General features: G+C 31.5%; 1 protein-coding gene across 1 annotated transcript; it reads left to right on the forward strand.

Annotated features, from left to right (window-relative positions):
* Positions 1-11,562: 11,562 nt before the first annotated feature.
* On the forward strand, positions 11,563-13,578 carry LOC129316336 (cytochrome P450 94C1-like). Its single transcript, XM_054960697.1, has one exon. It carries the CDS (start codon positions 11,613-11,615, stop codon positions 13,119-13,121), a length of 1,509 nt encoding a protein of 502 aa, XP_054816672.1. The 5' UTR covers positions 11,563-11,612; the 3' UTR covers positions 13,122-13,578.
* Positions 13,579-22,051: the final 8,473 nt, after the last annotated feature.

Consider the following 22,051-nt stretch of genomic DNA (forward strand, 5'->3'; position numbering starts at 1 on the left):
CTAAAATAACACCTGAAAATTGTATTCTAAAATGAAATAGGAAATAGTTTTCAGCTGTTGCAATAAAATTTTTAAATAAACAAACATTGTTCGTAAAACTTTCTTTTATTGAACTATTTGAAAATTGTTTCATATTTTGAGGAGTAATAAAAAAAGTAAATGTTTCATTTAAACGTTTCTTTTCGCTACACTTTATGATTGTTGTGTGCTGTTTACGGTTTACCTATAAACTTCATATCTTGACGTATTTTTATTCCTTTATTCATTATTAAATTAATTTAATATTTTATTTATTAAAATAATTCAAGAATTAGTTAAAAATTATTTCTATATATAATACTTGCATGACATAAGTAAAGGTGGGAACATGAGCTAACTCAGACCATATGGGTGGAAAGAAATGTGGGTTGGGTTAGATTCAACCTAATTTTATAAGGGTTGAAAAATCTCAACCAACCTAACCTTTGAGGGTTTGCAGATTAAATGGACTAACTCGCTAACTCATTTATTTATTTTTTATAAATTTTTAAAAAACATATCTAAATAATGAGTTTCAATTTAATTTTTTTTATGATTTATTTTAAATATATCAAAATATTAATTTATAATATTTGTACAAAATATATAAATTGATTCAAGCAATTAAATTATGGCCAATATGATTTATATCCACAACATTTTTTCTTTTTTCTTTTTTTATTTTCTTAAATAATAATATGGGTTAAACAGGCCAATTCTAACCCATATGAAAAAAGCTCATTTTTATTTACATCATTTTTTTTTGACCCAACTCAACTTTTATGATCAATTATTCAAGTTAACTTGCATAACCTGACTTATATTCTTGAGTAGTAATATTGAAAGAGTGGTTAAAATTACTCATTACATTCAAGGGATGCACAGTAACTTAATTTTGCTTAAAATTTAGGAAACTGTTACTTTAAATAATATATAACACCGGAATATATACAACGAAAATATCGTAGTGAATGCAAGTTTATAGAGGGAAAACTTCGTCAAAAACTATTTATCTTTAAATTAACAAAAAACAAATTTGAGCCACCGTGCTAACATTATGGAGTGCACGTGTTTGTGTGCAAAACACCAAAAGGCATATATAATATTTACAAAAGATATACTATTTAATAAAACGCACAAATTTGTCATTAATTAGGCCGCCAACTCTTCAGAAAATTTTTCTCGAGGTCGTCTTTAAATGTCTAAAGAATTGTACCATAAAAATCTCAATTTCTCACTCCTTCCCTTTAAAAATATAAACAAATTTTACTCTTTAATAAAATAATTATCTATTTTTAAATCAATCATATATTTTTATATTTATTCTTATTAAATACCCTACAATAAATATAAATTCATTATTAATAGAGATATTTTTTAAAAAAAATAATGATTACACCTTAAAAGATTAAAAATACCTTATATTTTTTAACATTTAATTTTTAAAAAAATGGTTTACATTTGTAAACAGAGGAAGTATTATGTGTAAAGAATAATGAGAGAAATAATTAGATATAATTATTAATTCTATTAAAGAAAATTGCACGATAGCCCAAATTCAAGACCATCAGAAAGGGTGGGCAATGGGTGCACATATAATTGATTAATGAAAAAGAGTCATGCCTCCTGATAATAAATAAAACAGAACAACAGATTTAGTTCATCGAGTCGGATCTTTCAAACAAGGATATAGCTGTTTCATTCAAGCAGGACAACTGGCATAGAGTGTTTAATTAGTAATTATTAGATTGAGTTTTTGTTAGACTTTTGATTAATTAAGTTCATTGCTTTGCTTGTTCACACATGATTTTTTTAAAACATCAATTGCCTTTTGTTTTTTTGGCCGTAGTCTAATCTGGAAGAGATCGGCTCATCGGCTGCGTCAGGGTGCATTATTTCAGAAGGGCACGCGGTCGAAAACTGTGTCGGATTCTTCGACATGGAGAGGGACAAATAGGTCAAATTATTAAGCTGTCCTGGTCATGTATCCGCGACCCACACCCCAACTTTATTTTGTTTAGTACAAATTTTTTTTAAACTCTGTTTGATTAAAAAAAAAAAGAAAAAAAGGTGAGAGAAGGGACCAACCTCACCCCCAATTTGAGGGGGGAGGTTTGGGAAGGGCTCCCCTCTATCTAACCAAACAACCCTCTTCTCGATCAAACAATACTTTAATTAAAAGAAATTATTTAATTTAAAAAATGACCCCTCCCATCCAAATAGGAGAGATTGAGAAGAGAGGAGTATAATTTTATTATGTAATGATTGAAATATTTTTTAATTATTATTTTTATCTTTTTAAATAAGTTTAACAATTATAAATTTTTAATAATATATTTATAATGATAATTATTTATATATTTATAATTGCATGTTAAAAATATTTATAATTATATTTTATTAGAAAAAATAATTTTTAATAATATGAAGGTAAAGTTGTTTATATATAATTATTTTTTTCTCCCCTTCTAAACCAAACAAAATTACATTAAAATTCTCCTCTCATGTTCATTAAATTTTTCTCCCTCCCCTCAAATTAAATACATCCAAAATGATAATATGCGCTTGTCAAATTAAAATTCTTGGTCCAGGAAAATCGTGGGAGAGAGAGATTAACAAGCAGTACTAGTACCTGTCAATGACTGCTCGCGATTTCTTAATTGCAAAAGTGATGGAAAACGTGAGAAGCATGCGTGTTAAGAATATCGGAGGGAGCCTCTCTTATTTTCCACAAAGCAGAATTCGGCGTGCTCCGCACTCCAACGTGTCTGCCCAGCACACGACTTTGTTTTTACAAATCATGTCTGAGTGGGAATTTATTAATTTACTTTGACCAATCAGATGATGAACCATAGTCTCTTCATCTCTTGTAACACTCTCCCCACACCCAAAAAAAAAGAAAGAAAGAAAAAAAAAACCAAAAAACAAACAAAGAAAAGAAAAGAACCCTCATACGCTCCCTACAAGTCCGTACATACAGTTCAATTGGCCAAGAAAAACATTTTCCACTCAGACTTTCAAAATCAAAATTTTAACACAAACGCGCACCATTAGCAGAGCTAGATGATATTGAGGGAAATATTGTGAATATGGTATGTAAATTTTGCAACTATACAGCTCCCACTCTTGATATTTCACCTTCTAAATTAAATAAAAAATATCTGAGTTCAAAAACGTATTAGATATAAAATAATTGAATGATTTATATATATAAGGAGCATATTTATATGAAAAGATCATATTAACTTATTTAATATATTTTTTTAAAATAATAATCATTCTATTTATATTGCTATAATTTTAATCCTATAATATAATTACTATTTTTTAAAAAAGTATTGATTTTTTATTAAATTATCCTGCACTCCCTAATTTTGGATTTTTGGCTCTACCACTGACACACATCTTATTGATAATGATTATGAAAAGATAAGTAAATTAAACTATGTATTTAGATTTTTTTTTTAAAAAATATTGATATGTATAATTAGCTTTGAGATGATTGGAAACTAATCGATGGCAAAAAATTTTTGCTAGTTTTCTAGAAAGAAAAAGCAGTCGGTATTATTATAATGTTCATCTCTTCCAACGGAATGGTTGAAAATAAGAGTGACAACCTAAATTCTAGAGCGTATGCAAATAATTGCTTGGGATCGAATCAGTAAAGAGTGGATTTTATTCAAGGAGAGGGAGGGATGAAGGTAGGGGAGGAAGGGAGTGGAATAAAAAATAAGTTAATAATTTTATTTTTATTAAATTTAACTTAAGTTTTATTTTTTGCTCCGAAAAAACTGTTGTATTAGAATTTATTAAGTTTTTATTTTAAGAATATAAACTTATATTAATAAACAAATATGAAGAATAAATTATATTTTATCAATGAGTCTAATAAAAAATATTAAAATTTCATACATGAAAAATTATACATTAATTTTTGTAAGATGATAAAAGTTATTTTATTATAAGAAAGAGAGAGAGAGAGATAATACATAATTTTTTAACATCAAAAGTAATTAAGATTTTAAAATAAATATTTAAATTTGTTTTATTTATTTTCTCTATCCTTTCCCTTCCAAACAAAACCCTAAATTGAAGAGGAGGGTCCCTCTAAATCTTTAACCAAACAAGGGACTTCCCTTCTCTTCTTTTATTAATAACTAACTAAATAAGGGAAGGGGAGCAACTCCCTTTCACTTCAAAAAATTTTGTATCAAACACACCCTAAAGTAGAGGCAGTAATGTCAACGGCACGGACAACTAAAAGTCATCGTCCAGAATATAAAAATAGTACCAGAATTGGTGGGTCAAGCATGCTTCAATCGGCACATGGTATGAGTATATCATTAATTAATTATCAACCAATTCGGAAACTGAAGACGGAGAAGATAAGGGCATATTTATTTTCTGTTTTTAAAAATTATTTTTTTGTTTTTTAAAGCAGAACATTTAAAAGTCTGTTTGAGTAAGAATTTTTTATTTTATTATTTTTAAAAGTTTTTTATTTTTTATTTTTAATAACAAAAAAAATAGAAACAACTCTAAGTTGTTTTTGTTTTATTTTCTTTATTTTTAAAACACCCTACATTTAATTATTAAAAAATACAATTACCTTGAGCAATTTTTGCTATTAACCACCACATAATCACACTATTAGTCCATTTTTTAATTGGTATAAACAAATGGATTTTTATTTTATTTTTTAAAATAATTTTAAAAACTGTATTACAAAATAATTTTTAAAAATAAAAAATGAGAAAAGAAACCAAACAGAGCCTAAGTCATTTTGGGATTTCGTTGAGTTTTGATTTTTCACGCACTGCGCATTCGATAGCTATATCAGCTAACTTGCTGAGTTCGTGTTGTTAAGAGGGAGTTTCTCTTTCAGCACTACGCATCTCGACTAGCTAATTCTATGAGCTAGCAGAACACCTATCACGCGTGCGTACGACGTCGGATATGTACAGACTGAGATGAAAATTTCGGCGGTGACAAAGAAGCGGCCACGTACGACGGTTGCTGAATTGAACGCACGCCATTCATCAATTTAACATTAACCAAACACCCCCCCGACAGCCTGCCCGCGCCTACATCAACTCCTCTTCCTATCGCGAATTATTGTGGTACTTTAATTTCGCCGACTCATGTATTTTTTTCCCGCGATCTAGCATTCTTCTACTTTGATATGATAATTAATTAAGGAAGATATATCCTGTTACTTTCATCCACACAGAAATGAACATGATTAAAAGTTACTGATATTGACAAAACTGAACGAGTTGATAATTATATTTTAAGGTCAAGTTAAAAATTTAATTGTAAGAGACGGATACAAACATAAAAAATAAAGCATATTTGTGAATATATCTTTCTCATGTTCGCCGTCACTATCAATTCACATGACTATATTATATGGTCAGTTAATAGATTTATTGGTCTGACTTTGTTGTAATCATTTTTAATTCATTTTAAATCACAAGATGGGAGAAAAGAATAAAAACTTCAAGAAACATGCCGTTTTACTGGCATGCCTGAAAATTGAGGCAGCTATATACTAATTATTTTATTTGGCTATCTAATTGGATTAGATCAGGCCTAATTAAAAATAACTCTCCCAAAAATATTTTATAGATTTATGCCAACTCAAATCCAAAACTTTATGTTTAAGCAATCACATGATCAATGCTTATTGATCCAGGCAACTATATATTGGAATACAAGTTTTCCACTACTTTTTAAAGCATGTCTAAAATATGGGCCATTTAAATTAAAATTGAATAATTTTGATTTTATTTTAAACTTTTAACAGGAAATATAATATATATATATATATATATAGAACAGGAGTAATATTCTTAATTATACTTATTAACGTTTTAGATTTTAAATTATAATGTTTTAATTTAAAAATTAAAATTTAGGATGTCATTTAAAAATTAGCACTCGCCGGCATATCTATCCTTAGAATAATTAGAGGATCTGAATTCCAAAAAACCAACATGTCCTCAAATACATGCCGTGTTGATCTCAAATTAATAAAGGAAATAATCAAATATAAAATTTATTCGGCAATATGTAAAAAATTCCAGGGTACAAGGAGCCTCGAACCAAAAAGGAGATAAAGAAAATAATATAATACAAAATTACAAATGCCGTTGTCAATGAATTGGAGAAGGTGGTACGTGTGACGGAGGCAGGCGGGACTACATAAAATATATAAAAACGCTGAAGATATTGAATTTCTGGAAGCCAAGAGAAGTCTTGAACTTGATCGTCCAACAAAATTCGTCAACGCTGCCACCTCAAAATTCCACTGCTGCGTCTGGTAATTAAATATGAGCCTACTAGGTGGCACCTTTTTATTATATCCGGTGTGAGTATTATTCGGGGGCTTTGGACGGTCGTACGTTTGACTATTCACATCATATTGAATTCAACAACGTATTTTTATAAGTTTGAATTGCATTTGATATAGTTCGCCATGTAAAAATTTTGGGTCACGGAAATAATTCTAAAAAAGATTTAACTCATATTTCAAGTTTGCATAAATATATATAAATAATATATATGTTTCATTGAAAATTTTAAGTAATATGCAAGCCTTGCATAAGAATGAGATTATTTATTTATTTATTTATTAAGAATGGTATCGATAGTACGTACGCGCGCCCGCGATATGACAGCCTTTCCCCGTGTAATACTTTATGAGAAGACTTCAATAACGGGGGAAAAAGACTTTAACGACGTCCTCAACGGTTAAATTGGCATGCTGCCATTTATCCAGGCACAAGGTCTCAAATCTCAATTGTTAGATTTATTTGAAAGAGATAAAATAAAACAATAGAAATCGACAGAAAGAAGGAAAGTCTGGCCTACGATGGTAAAACTGAATTGACCAACTGGCAGACATAAAGCAAAAGAGATGTCAAAAAATGTTTATGATGAATAACGCATACAGCCAATCAATTAGTATTCGAATTTCTACCGGAAAGAGGAGCACATATATACTGGCAAGTCCAAGACCCGGAGCCAATATAGGTGTAAGATAATTTAATTTTAAAATTAATATTTTTTTTTATAAAAATTATAATTTAATAATTAAAAATAATAATTATATTGTGACTAAAATTATAATAACATAAATTACATTTTTAAAAAAATTACATGTTTAAAGTGTGCAAGATATTAAAAGTATGAGATGTAAAGTAGTAAAATTTATATATCCTACTTGTAATTTTTTTCTCTGAAATGAAAGGATGCAAATGCAGCCTTTTACCATAACTCAACTCCACCACTACACATATATGTTTAATATCTAATCATGCATTATATGCATGAAAAAATAGTTTTGTTCTAGTGTGTTTAAAGTGTGCAAGATATCAAAAGTATAAGATGTTAAGTTGTAAAATTTATATACCTTGTTTGTAATTTTTTCCTCTCAAATGAAAGGATGCAAATGCAGTCTTTTATCATAACTCAGCTCCGCCATTACACACGTATATTTAATATCTAATCACATATTATATGTATGAAAAAATAGCTTAGTTCCAATGTATTTAAAGTGTGCAAGATATCAAAAGTATGAGATGTGAAATTGTAAAATTTATATACCCTGCTTGTAATTTTTTCCTCTCAAATGAAAGGATGCAAATGCAGTCTTATACCATAACTTGGCTCCACCACTACACATATATATCTAATATCTAATCACACATTATAGGCGTGAAAAAATAGCTTAGTTTCCAGTGTGTTTAAAGTGTGCAAGATATCAAAAGTATGAGATGTGAAGTTGTAAAATTTATATACCTTGCTTGTAATTTTTTTCCTCTCAAATGAAAGGATGCAAATGCAGTCTTTTACCATAACTCAGCTCCGCCACTACACATATATATTTAATATCTAATCACAGATTATATGTATGAAAAAATAGCTTAGTTCCAGTGTGTTTAAATTGTGCAAGATATCAAAAATATAAGATGTGAAGTTGTAAAATTTATATACTTTGCTTGTAATTTTTTTCTCTCAAATAAAAGGATGCAAATGCAGTCTTTTACCATAACTCTGGCTCTGCCATTGCACATATATATTTAATGTCTAATCACACATTATACGCATGAAAAAATAGCTTAGTTTCAGTGTGTTTAAAGTGTGTAATGTATTAAAAGTATGAGATGTGAAGTTATAAAAATTTATATACCCCACTTGTATTTTTTTTCCTATGAAATAAAAGGATGCAAATGCAATCTTATATCATAACTTGACTCCGCCACTACACATATATATTTAATATCTAATTACACATTATATGTATGAAAAAATGGTTTAGTTTCAGTGTGTTTAAAGTGTGCAATATATTAAAAGTATGAGATGTGAAATTGTAAAATTTATATATATTACTTGTAATTTTTTTCTCCGAAATGAAAGGTTGCAAATGCAGTCTCTCGCCATGACATGGCTCCGCCACTGCACATATATATTTAATGTCTGATCACACATCAGACGTATGAAAAAAATAGCTTAGTTACAGAATGAGCAGGTGGCCCGCTTTGCTGACAGTTTCGGTGGTGAGATTTTCTGGATCGGGCTTCCCCCTCCTCGTGGCCAACCATTTTTCCCCCTCTCCTTTTCCAATCACCCATACAAAGTATGGCCGCCGACTCTCGCCGGTCAATTATTAGCATCCAAATGCTGCTCGACCTGCAGCCACCTCAATTAATGCTCGCTCATGTTTTAAGATTCTCCGATTCATCACTGCTTTCATATAATCACGTGAAGATCTTCCATCGTTCCAGAAATAATTATCTCATATTATTGAAACCACCTCTTATTGGAATCTAGATTCATAGAACTTGATATTTTTCATTTTGAAACCATATGCGCCTGGCCAGAAACAGTGCAGTGCCATAATAATTCCAAGAATACTGTTAGAAAATCCAATCAATCAATTTTCAATAGAAAAAGAGGTGAAGCATAAGTTGTTAAACGCACAACTTTATTTTCTCAAATTCCACGCACAACTTTTCTCAAATTCCACATGTATGTATCGGACTTACACTAATTAAGCTATAATTTACGACTGTTTAGTTGAAAGTATAAAAATTTGAGTTAATTAGGTGGGCGTACGTAATTGTCAATTGATAATTACTCATCATAATGGGATCAGTTTTTTGGTTTTTGGCTGGCAATCATTTGTTGTTCAAAAATCTCAGATATGAGTCATCAATTGAAGTTGCCTCCCGGTACATTGAGATTTGTATTGCTCCCAATAATGGGGGAAAATTGGTGAAAATGACTAAATGACTAAAATATCAAGGTAAAAGGACCAATGTTTGGATTAAACATTTTAGGGGACCATCGATGTTAAGAAAAATATATTTAAAATGTAAAAATACTAAATTATCTTTTTTTTTCTTGGTACAATAAATTACCTTCTTAGTAAAACATGAATGTATATATACCATATTTATTCCTTCTTATGTGAGAATAATTTTAATTTATAATATATTTAAATGAACAAAATATATATATAAATTAAATATATATATATATATATATATTATTAATATAAACATAGCTAATATAGATTCTAGTAATAGAAAAAAGTATATTAATTATGATATATATTATATATTATGATGGGAGGAAGGGGCTGGGACTTGGGAGAAATGAAAAAAATGTGTGTGCACGGAAGTGATTTTTTTTTTTTGGTTGGAGTAGTAATAGGGATAAGTAAAATGATAGAGAGATTTTAACATGATTAATTAATTAAAATTAAATTTTAAATATTAAATTATAAAAATTTATAATTTAATATTTTAATTTTATAAACTTATGTGAATTTGTAACTCACATTTTAAATTTTAATAAGGAAAAGTAAATTTTTTAATTTTTCAACCACATTAAAATTTAAAAAATAAATTATAAATTCATTACAATATAGTTATAAAATTAAGAGATTGACTTATAAACTTATAACATTTAACATTTAAAATTTAACTTAAATTAATTAATTTTTTTGGGATTTCTTTTTATTCTCCCGTTACTATCTCCTCGCCTTTGCATCACCCAATGACAGCGACCTTCTCACAACAATCACCCCTTCTTTGTAAAATAAATTAAACTCTTTAATTTCCTCGATTATGGGATCAAGTACTGTCCAAAACAAATTGATTAATTAACTCCGCCTTTCAATGAGAAAAGAAAATTTAGCGGCAAATCGTATTGCTGTAAAGGTTAGGAGGGGATCACGAGTGGGTTTGGATAATCAAAGTTTGACATTTAAAATTCACTTTTTAACTAAACTCTTTTCACCAAAAAAAAATCACTTTCACTTTTGAGATATTAAATATTATTTGAATAATTTTTAGGTGAATAAAATGACTTTTAAAATATAAATTGAGATGGAATTAAAATGTAATTTATCAACACTATTTTTTATGGATTTTAAATTGTAAATGGGAGTTCAATTGTACTTACTTTTATAAATGATCAAAATATCTTTATTGTGTTTTAATTTTTTCTAATATTAAACTATATATTTTTTATTCTTACCATTTAATATATTAATTTCATATTATTTTAAATATTTTCACACTTTCAAATTTTTTCTAATAAATTATATTTATATAACAGAAATTATCAATTTTGATAAATTAATGTCATTTTTCGTTATTATATATTCCAAAATAAATTTTAAAAGCACAAATTATCATTAATTTAAATATTTTTTAATTTATCAAATTGATTTTTTAAAAAATATATTTAAATATAAAATTTATTTTAGTAATTGTTTTTTTTAAACTGATTTTCATCAAATAAATTTGTGACAAATTAAAAATTAAACACACAATACGTCCTATTTGGTGAGAAGGATGCTGCTGAGTCAGCAAGTCTGAATTGATTCAAGACCCAACAAAGGGGGAGAGGGGCCAACAAAGGAAGGAGTAGGCTGCAGAGAAAATAAATGCATTTGAATTCCGTACACACTACATAGTTAAGTTAACCAGTCGTTTACTGTTATAGCAATGGCTTTGTGAGTTTACTGATTAATTCCTCGGTTTTCTCATTATTTTCATTTCAAATATTCAATATTGATTCTCACATCAGTAAAAATATTTTAACCTCATTTTGTACTATGCGTCATTCAACATACCAAATCCCTGATCAGAGACCTAATTCACGGAAACTAAAAAAATAACTTATTAATAAATACTCGTAAATATATAATACTATCACGTGGATGGAAAAAGGACGCTGCGTTCTGCAGCCCCGGTGCCCTTTTGCGCACGCGTTTTTCATGAGCGTTTACATTTTTCGCTGCTGCTCGTCAACTCTCAAATTTCCACCTATTTATTTTTTCTTTATTGATCGTTTTTCAAACAAGAACCTAAAACCTGAAACCACACCATTGAATATTATTTTGCCCACTGTTTCCTCTAATTTAATTTATCAACCCAATGCCAAGCTAATTATTAATCCGGCCCTCCCAACTATATATACATCACCCTATGCCTTCCTTTCTTCCTCAACCTCGCGCAGTATTCCCGATCTTTCCTCTTCTCAGATTTTAACGAAACACAGAACAGAATAATATATATATGGGTCATCTTGAAGCTTCTCCGTCAGTAGAAACCATGTCCACCACTTTCTGCTTCCTGTTCTTCTCCTTCACCGCTCTGTTCTCTGTTTTTTCCTTTCTCATCTTCGTCCTCCGGATGAAGCCGTGCTGTAACTGCAATATCTGCCGGAGCTACCTGACCGTCAGTTGGGCTCGCGACTTTGGCAACCTCTGCGATTGGTACACTCACCTACTCAGAAACTCGCCCACCGGAACCATCCACGCCCACGTGCTTCGAAACACAATCACGTCTGACCCGGACAACGTCCAGCACATCCTCAAGACCCGCTTCGATAACTACCCAAAAGGTAAGCCTTTCTCCACACTTCTCGGCGATCTTCTTGGCCGAGGAATCTTCAACGTTGACGGTGACTCATGGAAGTTTCAACGCAAAATGGCGAGCCTCGAAATAAGCAGCGTCGCCAATCGGTCCTATGCTCTCGACATAGTCACTGAAGAGATCCGAACGAGGTTAATTCCTCTCCTGGCTTCCACCGCATCTGGTAAACGTGGCCAAGTGTTGGACTTGCAAGACATTTTCCGACGATTCTCCTTCGACAACATTTGTAAGTTCTCGTTCGGGTTCGATCCAGGATGTCTGCTCTCATCTCTTCCCACGTCGAGTTTCGCCGACGCCTTTGACCTAGCGTCGAAGCTATCCGCGGAGCGAGCAATGATCGCGTCACCGGTTATATGGAAGATAAAACGGTTTTTCAACGTAGGATCTGAGAAGAAGCTAAAGGAAGCAATTCACATAGTAAACGATTTAGCGGAGGGGGTGATAAAACAATCTCGGGAGACGGGTTTTTCAGCGCGAAAGGATCTTCTTGCCAGATTCATGGGTTCAGTCAACGACGATAAGTATTTAAGAGACGTGGTCGTAAGCTTCCTCTTAGCAGGTCGTGATACGGTTGCTGCAGCGTTGACAGGCTTTTTCATTTTACTGTCAAGCCACCCCCAGGTGGAGTCGTTGATTCTGGAAGAACTGGACCAGCTCATGGATCCGGATCAGGATGTCGCGAGCTTTGAACAAATGCGCCGTATGCATTACCTGAACGCGGCGGTTCATGAGAGTATGAGGCTATACCCGCCTATTCAGTTTGATTCAAAATTCGCCGTGGAGGACGATGTGTTACCAGACGGGACGTTTGTGAGGAAGGGGACCAGGGTTACATACCACCCGTATGCGATGGGTCGGATGGAGCGGATTTGGGGCTCCGATTGCCTGGAATTTAAGCCTCAGAGGTGGTTGCAAGATGGTGTTTTTGTGCATGAGTGTCCATTTAAATACCCGGTTTTCCAGGCAGGTCTTAGGGTTTGTTTGGGAAAGGAATTGGCTCTTGTGGAGATGAAGTCTGTGGTGATTGCCTTGGTTCGAAGGTTTAAAATTCGATCAGTCGGGGCAAATCAAGAGCCCCGCTTCGTCCCGGGTCTTACCGCCACTGTAAGAGGCGGCCTTCCGGTTCAAGTTCATGAAAGAAGACGGTAATGCTTAATTAGTTAGGTCCAAAACCGATGGTTCGTCCTCCAAAATATTCCTGATAATTAAAAAGACTCCGGAGTTCCCCCATAGGACTTGTACATTAGTCTTTATCATGCAGCTTATTATAGCCAAATTTACGTGACCCGAAGCAGTCAAACTTAAATGATCTCATTGCCGAATCAGTCGTTTTTCTTTTCTTGCTACTCAAAGTGATGTGAATATGCCGCATGTATAGAACATCTTCGTTCTCTTAGTTTCGTTAATTCTTACTTTGGAATATAGCTTGTGGAGCCTGCAATCTTTATATGTAGATCTAGATGGACAACGGTATAAATTGTACTCCCACTAAGATTGATTTGAAGCCTTTGTTGAGAAACATACATGATAAAACGGATATGAAAAGAAAAAGGAAAGGCTGAAGAAAATGTAATGAGAAATGCAAAAGGAAAAGGAATAAAGAATCTTCAGAAAGACGAAGTCTACCTTTACTTTGCAATAAGCATGAGGGAGGAGTAAAATTGAGCGAATCAACACTCTAGATTTATGTTACCAACATGAAGGAATGTTCTGGTTAATTAATTAGTGAGAACCTGAACAATTGCTAAAAACACGTGGCGAGACAAGTTGTATTGCCAATTTCTCCGTGAATCCCTCATTTACTCTTGGTATAAACGACATGCTTTTCCTTGGATCGTTATCAAGCAAATGCATGACACCCACTATGTGAAACCAACCATTAACACTTGTAGTTTGTAAATTTAATCAACGGCTAGAAATGATGGTTTTGCAGAAAAGTATCATATTTCGACGTTAAAAATATATATGGAAGAACGAAATAATTATAATGATTCGCCTGATTATTCCATAATATTCATTGTTTACTTAATTCGTTTAAAAATTGATATTAATGAGCCATATTTGGTAAATGATCGGGAATATTTAAATTGGTTGGGTTACTGTCTACGCCTATCCCATGTAAACAGCAGTGAAAAATATCATTCCGCAGTGAAAAAATTATCATTCCGCATTTCATGCAAATCTCAAATTATATTCCGTCCACAATTGGCAATGTGAACTTTACTCTTTTTCTGTCAGTTGACATTCTGAGCTGATGTCGATCTCATCAATGCACATATATTAACTGAATTCGGCGTGAATGGATTAACTGCAGAGCAGATCACCCATGAATAACGAATGTCTGTGTCTATTTCTCTATACAAAAAGAAAAAATTAATATCTCGCTTCAATATTTAAAAAAAAATACCTTTAATTTGATTTAAAGACTGGGATGGGTTTAGTGGGGCGAGCAAGGCTGCTGGTCCCCCACTGTTATGTAATTTTGCGTTTCAATTTGGCCTCCTCATGAGGTCGTTAACTTCTAAATGCGTCCATGTTTGTAGATAATTTATTTGAGTGTGATCTGTAGAGAAGTTACAGACTTTCGTATTTAGCAGCTATTGTTCAATTGCACATGATTTAGTAATAGGTCATAATTCATGGTACCCATATACAAATGAATCATCCGTCTTGCTTCGAAGGGGATTGATTGATACTTATTTGTAAGATAAAAGTTAGGCCGTTCAATGTTTTTGTTATTTAAAAAAAAAATACATGAACATTCAAATCATAATCCACTCTCCATCCTATCACATCACTATCTCCCGACTAGCTTCATTTTGGCAAAGCTAGCAGGCAATTCATTGAGGGTGGGATGTTATAAATAAATGACCTTGGACTATGCAAACGTTAGGTTCAATGTATGTGTACATGGAAAAGCGTCAGTTGCATGCATATGTGTAGATGTTCCCCACCCAACAATCAAGATGATGCGCTTTGAAGCACGAGGGAATGTACTCCTAGATATCATTGATCCATTAATGGGTTAAACCATTGTTATCTCAGAGTATGGTAAGTAATGTCACGTATTTGTCTGAATATTTAATGCACATTTTTCAAAATGTCTCTCATGTATGTTACGGGCTTGGAGCCTCTTGTGCTCCGCACTCTTTAATATCACATAACTATCCACATCTATTTACAACTATCAATATTCTCCCTTACCCCTCTCATAATTATTGCCCCATAATACAACTCCAATTATTGAGGGCGAAAATGAGAAAGACAATTTGTTTCAAGACACTGAATATTTCTTTGCATTGTCTTATCCATTGCCCATGCTTCCTCCGTTTCATTTGGATTTTTTTAAGAGAAAAAATTTGTTCCATGTGAATTTCCAAAACAGCATTAACAGTAGTTTTCCTTTTTATATACCCACGAAGTAATTTACTATTGCTTACTATAGTAATTTTAAAGGCATAAACATTTGATAATGAAATACTCTCTTTGGTTCTATTATAGGGCATAGAGAGAAAAATTTATTTAATCCGATTTGTAAGTCACGTTATTAAATTTTTATCATGATCTTTTACCCTCCATTAAATATTGAAATAATATAAAATATATATATTATTGAAATGTGTATATTTAATAAAGTTAAAGTTAAAAAATTTATTAAATTTTAAGATCGAATTAATGAGTTTTAAATTTTCTTGAATACTGATAAAATATATTAAAAATAATTTATAAATAAAATTATTTTGATACATGTGCAACAATTTTAAAAGGCAATTATAATAAAACAGAGGGGTTGTGGCAGGTGTCATGAATAGCGGAGAGTGGAAGAGGGATTCTATTTTTCTCTCTCTCCTTTTCTCTCACTTCCTTCATCTTCCACTCTTCATTAATTCTATCTTAAAAAAAAAAACTGTATAATAAAATAATATAAAAAGTTGAGACAGGGAAAGCTGAGAGAAAAGTAAAGTCCCTTTCCCTAGCGGGAGAGAGTACAAATTTAATCTTGGCCCATGCTGTGCCCAAACCATCTTTGACGTACGTGTTTGTTTATTCTTCTCTCTGAAGTTGGCAGCTTGTCGTGTCATGTCTGGGGCTCCAGGCTATTGTTTCTGTCCAATTCAATCCGGCGGAACTAATTAATTAATCATTTATTAATAACGAAAAAAAAAACTGGAAATCATTACCCCCTCTATTTCCAGCTCCATATATAAATTATTTTTAATTAAATTTTACATATTAATAAAAATTTATTATTTAGTTAAAATCATATAAAAATATGATAATTTTTTAATTTTATTTTTAATAAAATAATAATTAATATTATGATGATGGTAAAAAAATATACAATTAATAATCTATTATTTTTTAAAATAAAATAAAATTATTTGATTATTTAAAAATAAAATAATTTTTAAAAAATACTTTACATACAGGAGGGAGAGATTTCACGTTACAGGAACACTTCTCCTATCTCCTATACATATGAAAAGGCGAGCCGGAATCTAAATCCGATTTTGAAGGTGTCTATGCGCATTTATGTAATATTCTAGCTTTAAATGATCATGGTGCTGATAATTAATGTGCTAGCTGTTTTCGGCCTGCTACACCTGTCCACAGCTTGTTCCTGCTCCCGCGTCATTTTTTGCTTTAGTTATCGTTACTGTGCACGCGAGTGATTAGCTTGCTCTGATTAATTGAAACACTGTATGATTTTTTTTTTTTTGGCCAACAAAAAGAAAACCTTGAGTTTGGACCACATACTTCTGCAAGATATCTGTTTCAATACGGTTCCTTTTGCAGGAATGAATTTTACCTATATAGTGCACTATTATTAGAGGAGCTAGCTAATCTTCAAGTGGGCCCGTGCACGTGGAGGGAATAAAGCTGTGTTTGCCTAGCTAGCTAGTTTTAAGTATCGGCATACACCCACAGGCCACAGACTCCCACCGTTTTTATTTATAAAAATGTATTATATAATTAAAAAAATTAATTAAATATATTAATTATATCTAAAAATAAAAATATATTAAAATAATATTAATAATTTTATTAATCATGTCTTCATAATTTTTTTATCAATATAAATTATGAAATTATAAGGATTAATTTAAAAAATTCATAATAATTGTTTATTAAAAAATGTGATTTTACTACTTGTATGAAAAGATAAATTAAAAATAATAGTTTTTTGTATAAATGAAAACGAAGAGAGTGTATTTATATATATTCTGAACGAATTCTTAGCATTAACTGCTACCTAACAGCGTTAATTAACTTGGCAGGGGGTGAATACTGTAGTAATATAATAACCTTGTCTATTAGGACGATGGTCTTTAATTTTATGGCACGATCATCGATTATGCATGATGAATTATATATTAGGCTATAAATAAAGAAATTAAGGGGGCGGACAGAAATTAGACTCGTGTTTTATAAATCAAAATGTGTGCTTTTTAATTAATGACAAACGAATCAAAACAGTGCGTTGTGTTCGAACTGAGAATCAAATCAAGGATTCAAGGGTACCATATATATATATATATAAATATATCCACAAAACAAACATGTGTAAATGTTGAGATAGCGAAAGCCGACATGGAGGTGTTGATGCTCACATTCCTTATCTTATCTGTTGCTATAGTTTTCTGTTGTCCGCTCTAAATACCCTGACGCAGAAAGATACTGAGAAGATCGATATAATATAGCATTATTTCTTCTTGCCCTTTGCCAACCAGGTGTTTCTCGTGCTTTCAATTAATTATATAGGCTCGCACTCAAGTCACTCACACAATGATTCTTCTGCGTTTGATAGTCTTAACTAGTCTTCTCGGAATGTACATACAAGCCTCTCGATCGTGAGTGCAAGGGTACCCAAAACTGTATGCCCTACCCGCTGGGTCTCTTTGTGTGTAGAACACACCCTAGCTAGCTATAAAAGTAATAAATACACTCTAACGCTATATCATATCAGTTGAGCTGAACTGTCATTGTAAGTGATTGAGTAATGGAGAAAGTTATTAAACATCAAGCAGAATTAATTAATCAATGCATAAATATATACCTGAATAAGTTCTTGCAATTTGAGCATCCAAGCTCCAGCCATGCAGAGGTTCTGAAAATATGAACCTCGAATGTGTAATGCACTATACTATAATACACACACACAAACACATACATACATACATACATACATAGTTTTTAGGCACAATTTGTAGTGTATCTTATTAATGTCATCAATAATTCAGAGCATAGCTAACTCTCAGAAGGAAAATATTCCATTACAATTTTTTATGACAAACCACTTCCTGTGCCTAAACACGTACGGTACCCAATTTTTTAAACCCTGATTATAATTCGATGCGTCAGAAAGTAAAAAAGATGGGAAATTAAGGGGCACAACATTTGAGAAAAACGACTCCACAATTACAAAGCAGTGCTTGTGGGTTTAAATATAAAAATAAATAATACTTTTTTTTTTAATTATAAGACACTTAAAACAAAATCTTACATTTCAATGAAAACTCACTCCTTTAAAAAAAATCTTTTAGGAGCACCATTTTGGAGCACTTATAAAAAAATGCTTCTAAAACTGTTAAAAAAATATATGTACCCTCCGCTCCTATCAGTTTTTTTGGGGAAAAGCTCCTATCAGTTTAGTGCAAAGTAAGTTAAAAAAACAGAGAAAATAGCTTATCAAAAAAACTTTCTCCTATTAGTTTAGGCTCCAAAATGGGAGCTTTAATTTAAAGAATGAAATAACCTAGCGGAGCGCTTGCCAAAGTGCTCCAATAGGGCTTTCAAAAATTCAAATAAAAATTAAGAGAGATTAGCCTATTGGAGCGCCCTGAAAGAATGGAGATAAAATAATTAAAAAACATAAACAAAGGGATTTAAGGGAACGCTTCTTCCGATAAGTGCTTTGAAAGGTCTTTCTTAAAAAATATTAAAAGCATTTTTTATCAATTATCAATTTCGGGAACCCCACCCCTCCGTCACTTCAATCTCCACTCAACCTTTGTTTTTCTTCATCCATTTATAGAGCTAAGTCTTCATATCTCAACCACATCTTCTACACTCTTTAGATTTGCATTTCTTCTACGGGCATCGAAGTAAAAAAGAAGATGGTGTCTAGGCTCTTGATCTCCGATGCTGATATTCCGGTTCAGTATCCAAAAACTGATCAATATCAAGGTTAGGGTTCTCCAATAGTTTACTTTCAACTTATTGAACTCCTCCTATCCTTGTATTGTGACTTTGCTCTTTGAACTTCTATGTTACCTTTTTATAATATTTGATGTATATAGATAGGATCTTTTAAATTGTAATTTTATTAAAGTTGAATTAACGTAATGTCCATAAACAAATCCTTTCTCTGGCCATAATATAAAAAATTAGACTCTTAAATAACTTATACTCTCTCCATTAAGAAATGTAAGGCATTTTTAATTAAATTTTATTCTTCAATAAAGTTGTTACCTACTTTCAAACTAACTCTATCTTTTTATATTTATTTCTGCTAAACACCTTATGATAAATATAAAATTATTATCAATAGAGGCACTTTTGAAAAAAAACAATGATTACACTTTGAAAGATTAAAAATATCTTACATTTTTTAATATTAAACTCTTTAAAAAATGATTTATATTTTTTAACAGATGGAGTAATTTTTAAGGATTATATCATTCTTGTTTGCAACTCTTGATTGGACTTTCACAAGATGAGGACTCGCAAAGAGGCCAAGCGTATTGCTCTGCTGATAGGGACTTTATTCTCATTTGTTAGTTACGTATATCTTCCATGATGATTCTTGCCTGCCTGTATTTTTTTTTTTTTACGTTTTAATATAAATTTTTATGCATTCTTGAACACCAATATTTGAGCATGCCTAAAATATGTCGTTTTCCCTATGGCTCATGTTATTTTATGAATTCACATGAAGTTAAAAGAAAAAAGAAAAACAAGACAATGAATGGGTCATCTTGAATGAAAGCTTTCCAGTCACTTTTCTACAAGCTACCGTTAGTCCTAGGTCCTCCTTCATCTATTTTTCGTTTGTCCATGTTCTTGTGTCTATCTGGCTGAAATTTATGGATGAGCTAATATTCGCGAACAAAAAACCCCACCATTATGACTTTGTATTTGATGTATTAATGGCTGCTAGTTTGCTGGTATATAGCTTTATGCGTGGCATTCCAAGACTGTACCAAAACTTAGGATTTGACATAGCTTTCTTTGGCACTTTAACTCTGAAGCTATTGCTTACGGATTCTTAATTTTAACTTTGCCCGGTCTATACAATATAGTTTCATTTGGCTTTGAGACTCGTGCATCTTTGTGGTGCTCCAATAATAATTTGCAATTATATACATATAATTAGCCTAGTATAATTGCGGGCAAAGTTTGAAATCATTTAGGACTTACCCTCGCTAGCTAAAAAGCGGGGATGAAAATCATCAAGCTGTATTGAGCATGCTTTATCCAATATTAGTCTTGTTGTAAATCAAATCTGATATATATGTTCTTATTAGTCAATTATCTTAAATAGATGTTTCCTCAAGCTCTTATTGTCTCTGTGTTCTCTTTCTTAATGTGTTTGTTCATGTGTTTTGGGTGGGTTGATATGAATTGACTGTTTGGATTCAAGTGATTTAAATGCTATGGGTTGTGCGTTCATTGTAGATATGTTATTTGGATGAGCTTTGAATATGGTAGCATTGATTGATATATAAAATTCGTTGGCTGAGTACTCGTCTCTGGCTACACTTTTTTTTTTTTTCATTTTTTAATTAGTGCCCACATACAAATTAGTTGTTCAAGTTAGCTTTGAATGTATTGGCTAATCTAATTCTTTTTGCGACAGATTACTCAAGTTCGTGGGTTTTACGATGAGTGCCTACGAAAGTGAATACCAAATTTTTTTTTGACTTTTAGAGGATGTTTTAGTTTGGCATTTGACCTTTGTTATACATAAATTGTTGCACTCATTAGCCATAAATTTGTTTTAATTATTTGTTGTCCCTTGATCCTTTTTGTTGTGTTGATGTGTATCTCTATCATTTCGAGATTATAGCTGATCGATTGATATTTCTCTCTTAGATGTATATGTCATTTGCATTGGATGCAAGAGCCCAGACACAACACTCTCAAAGATAAATCTTCTTGCATGTGCCTTTTTGTAACGGATCGGTTTTTTATCACAATTTCCTACAATATTTTGATAAGAACAAAAAAACATTTCCCCCTTTTTTTCTAGAAATAAATATTCAAAAAAACTGCCAAAACAAAATTACAATAGGTATTCCTGAAAAATAGCCTTTTTTGGGTTTAGGGTAGCTAGAACCCAATAAATAGTACACAACAAGCCCAGGGTTCGACCACAATTTATAGATATCATTAGTCCCTCCAATAACAAGCTTTCCTATATATTACCATTAATATATACAATTCAAAATAAATGGGCTTAGCCCAACAAAAAAAGCCATAATCTAGATTGACATGCCCAAAAGTCATCAAGTTCAAACAAAATATTTAAACAGTTAAAGTCAAATAACCTATAACAATTATCAAAAATAAAGTTATATAACTAAATTCCTACATCATGGCAACTATTGTCATAAAATAAGTAGAAATCATGAGTCAAGTCAAGAGAAAAAAAGCCCAAACTCACTTCTCCAGCACTTTCCTTATAACTCCACCTGACTACTTATCTAAAAATAAGTAAGAGATAACATGTGAGATCAAAATTTTCATTAATAGTTGAGTATTTTAATACACATTGGCATACTTTTTTGAAACTAGTTCACAAACAAACACATACACACAGTTACAATCCTTTCACAAACAGTACCAAAACAAGGAATGCAAGGTTTACAATCCTATAACAATTTTTAAGTCAATATCAAATTAAAACAATAGTGATGCATTACCCAATCTCACCCTCATGCACTGTCAACTGTCTTGTTACTACTAGATAGAGCTTAAGTTGGGATTATATTGTCAAAAGAGGACTCCCTTCCCTTAAAAGGTAGGTGTTCATCGCCCTAAAATATCAAAGACATTGGGAACAACAAGTAAAAAGT

The sequence above is a fragment of the Prosopis cineraria genome, unplaced genomic scaffold (genome assembly GCF_029017545.1).
Source record: "Prosopis cineraria cultivar Desert tree isolate PC_DT_omini unplaced genomic scaffold, ASM2901754v1 PC7, whole genome shotgun sequence".
NCBI classification, from domain to species: Eukaryota; Viridiplantae; Streptophyta; class Magnoliopsida; order Fabales; family Fabaceae; genus Prosopis; species Prosopis cineraria.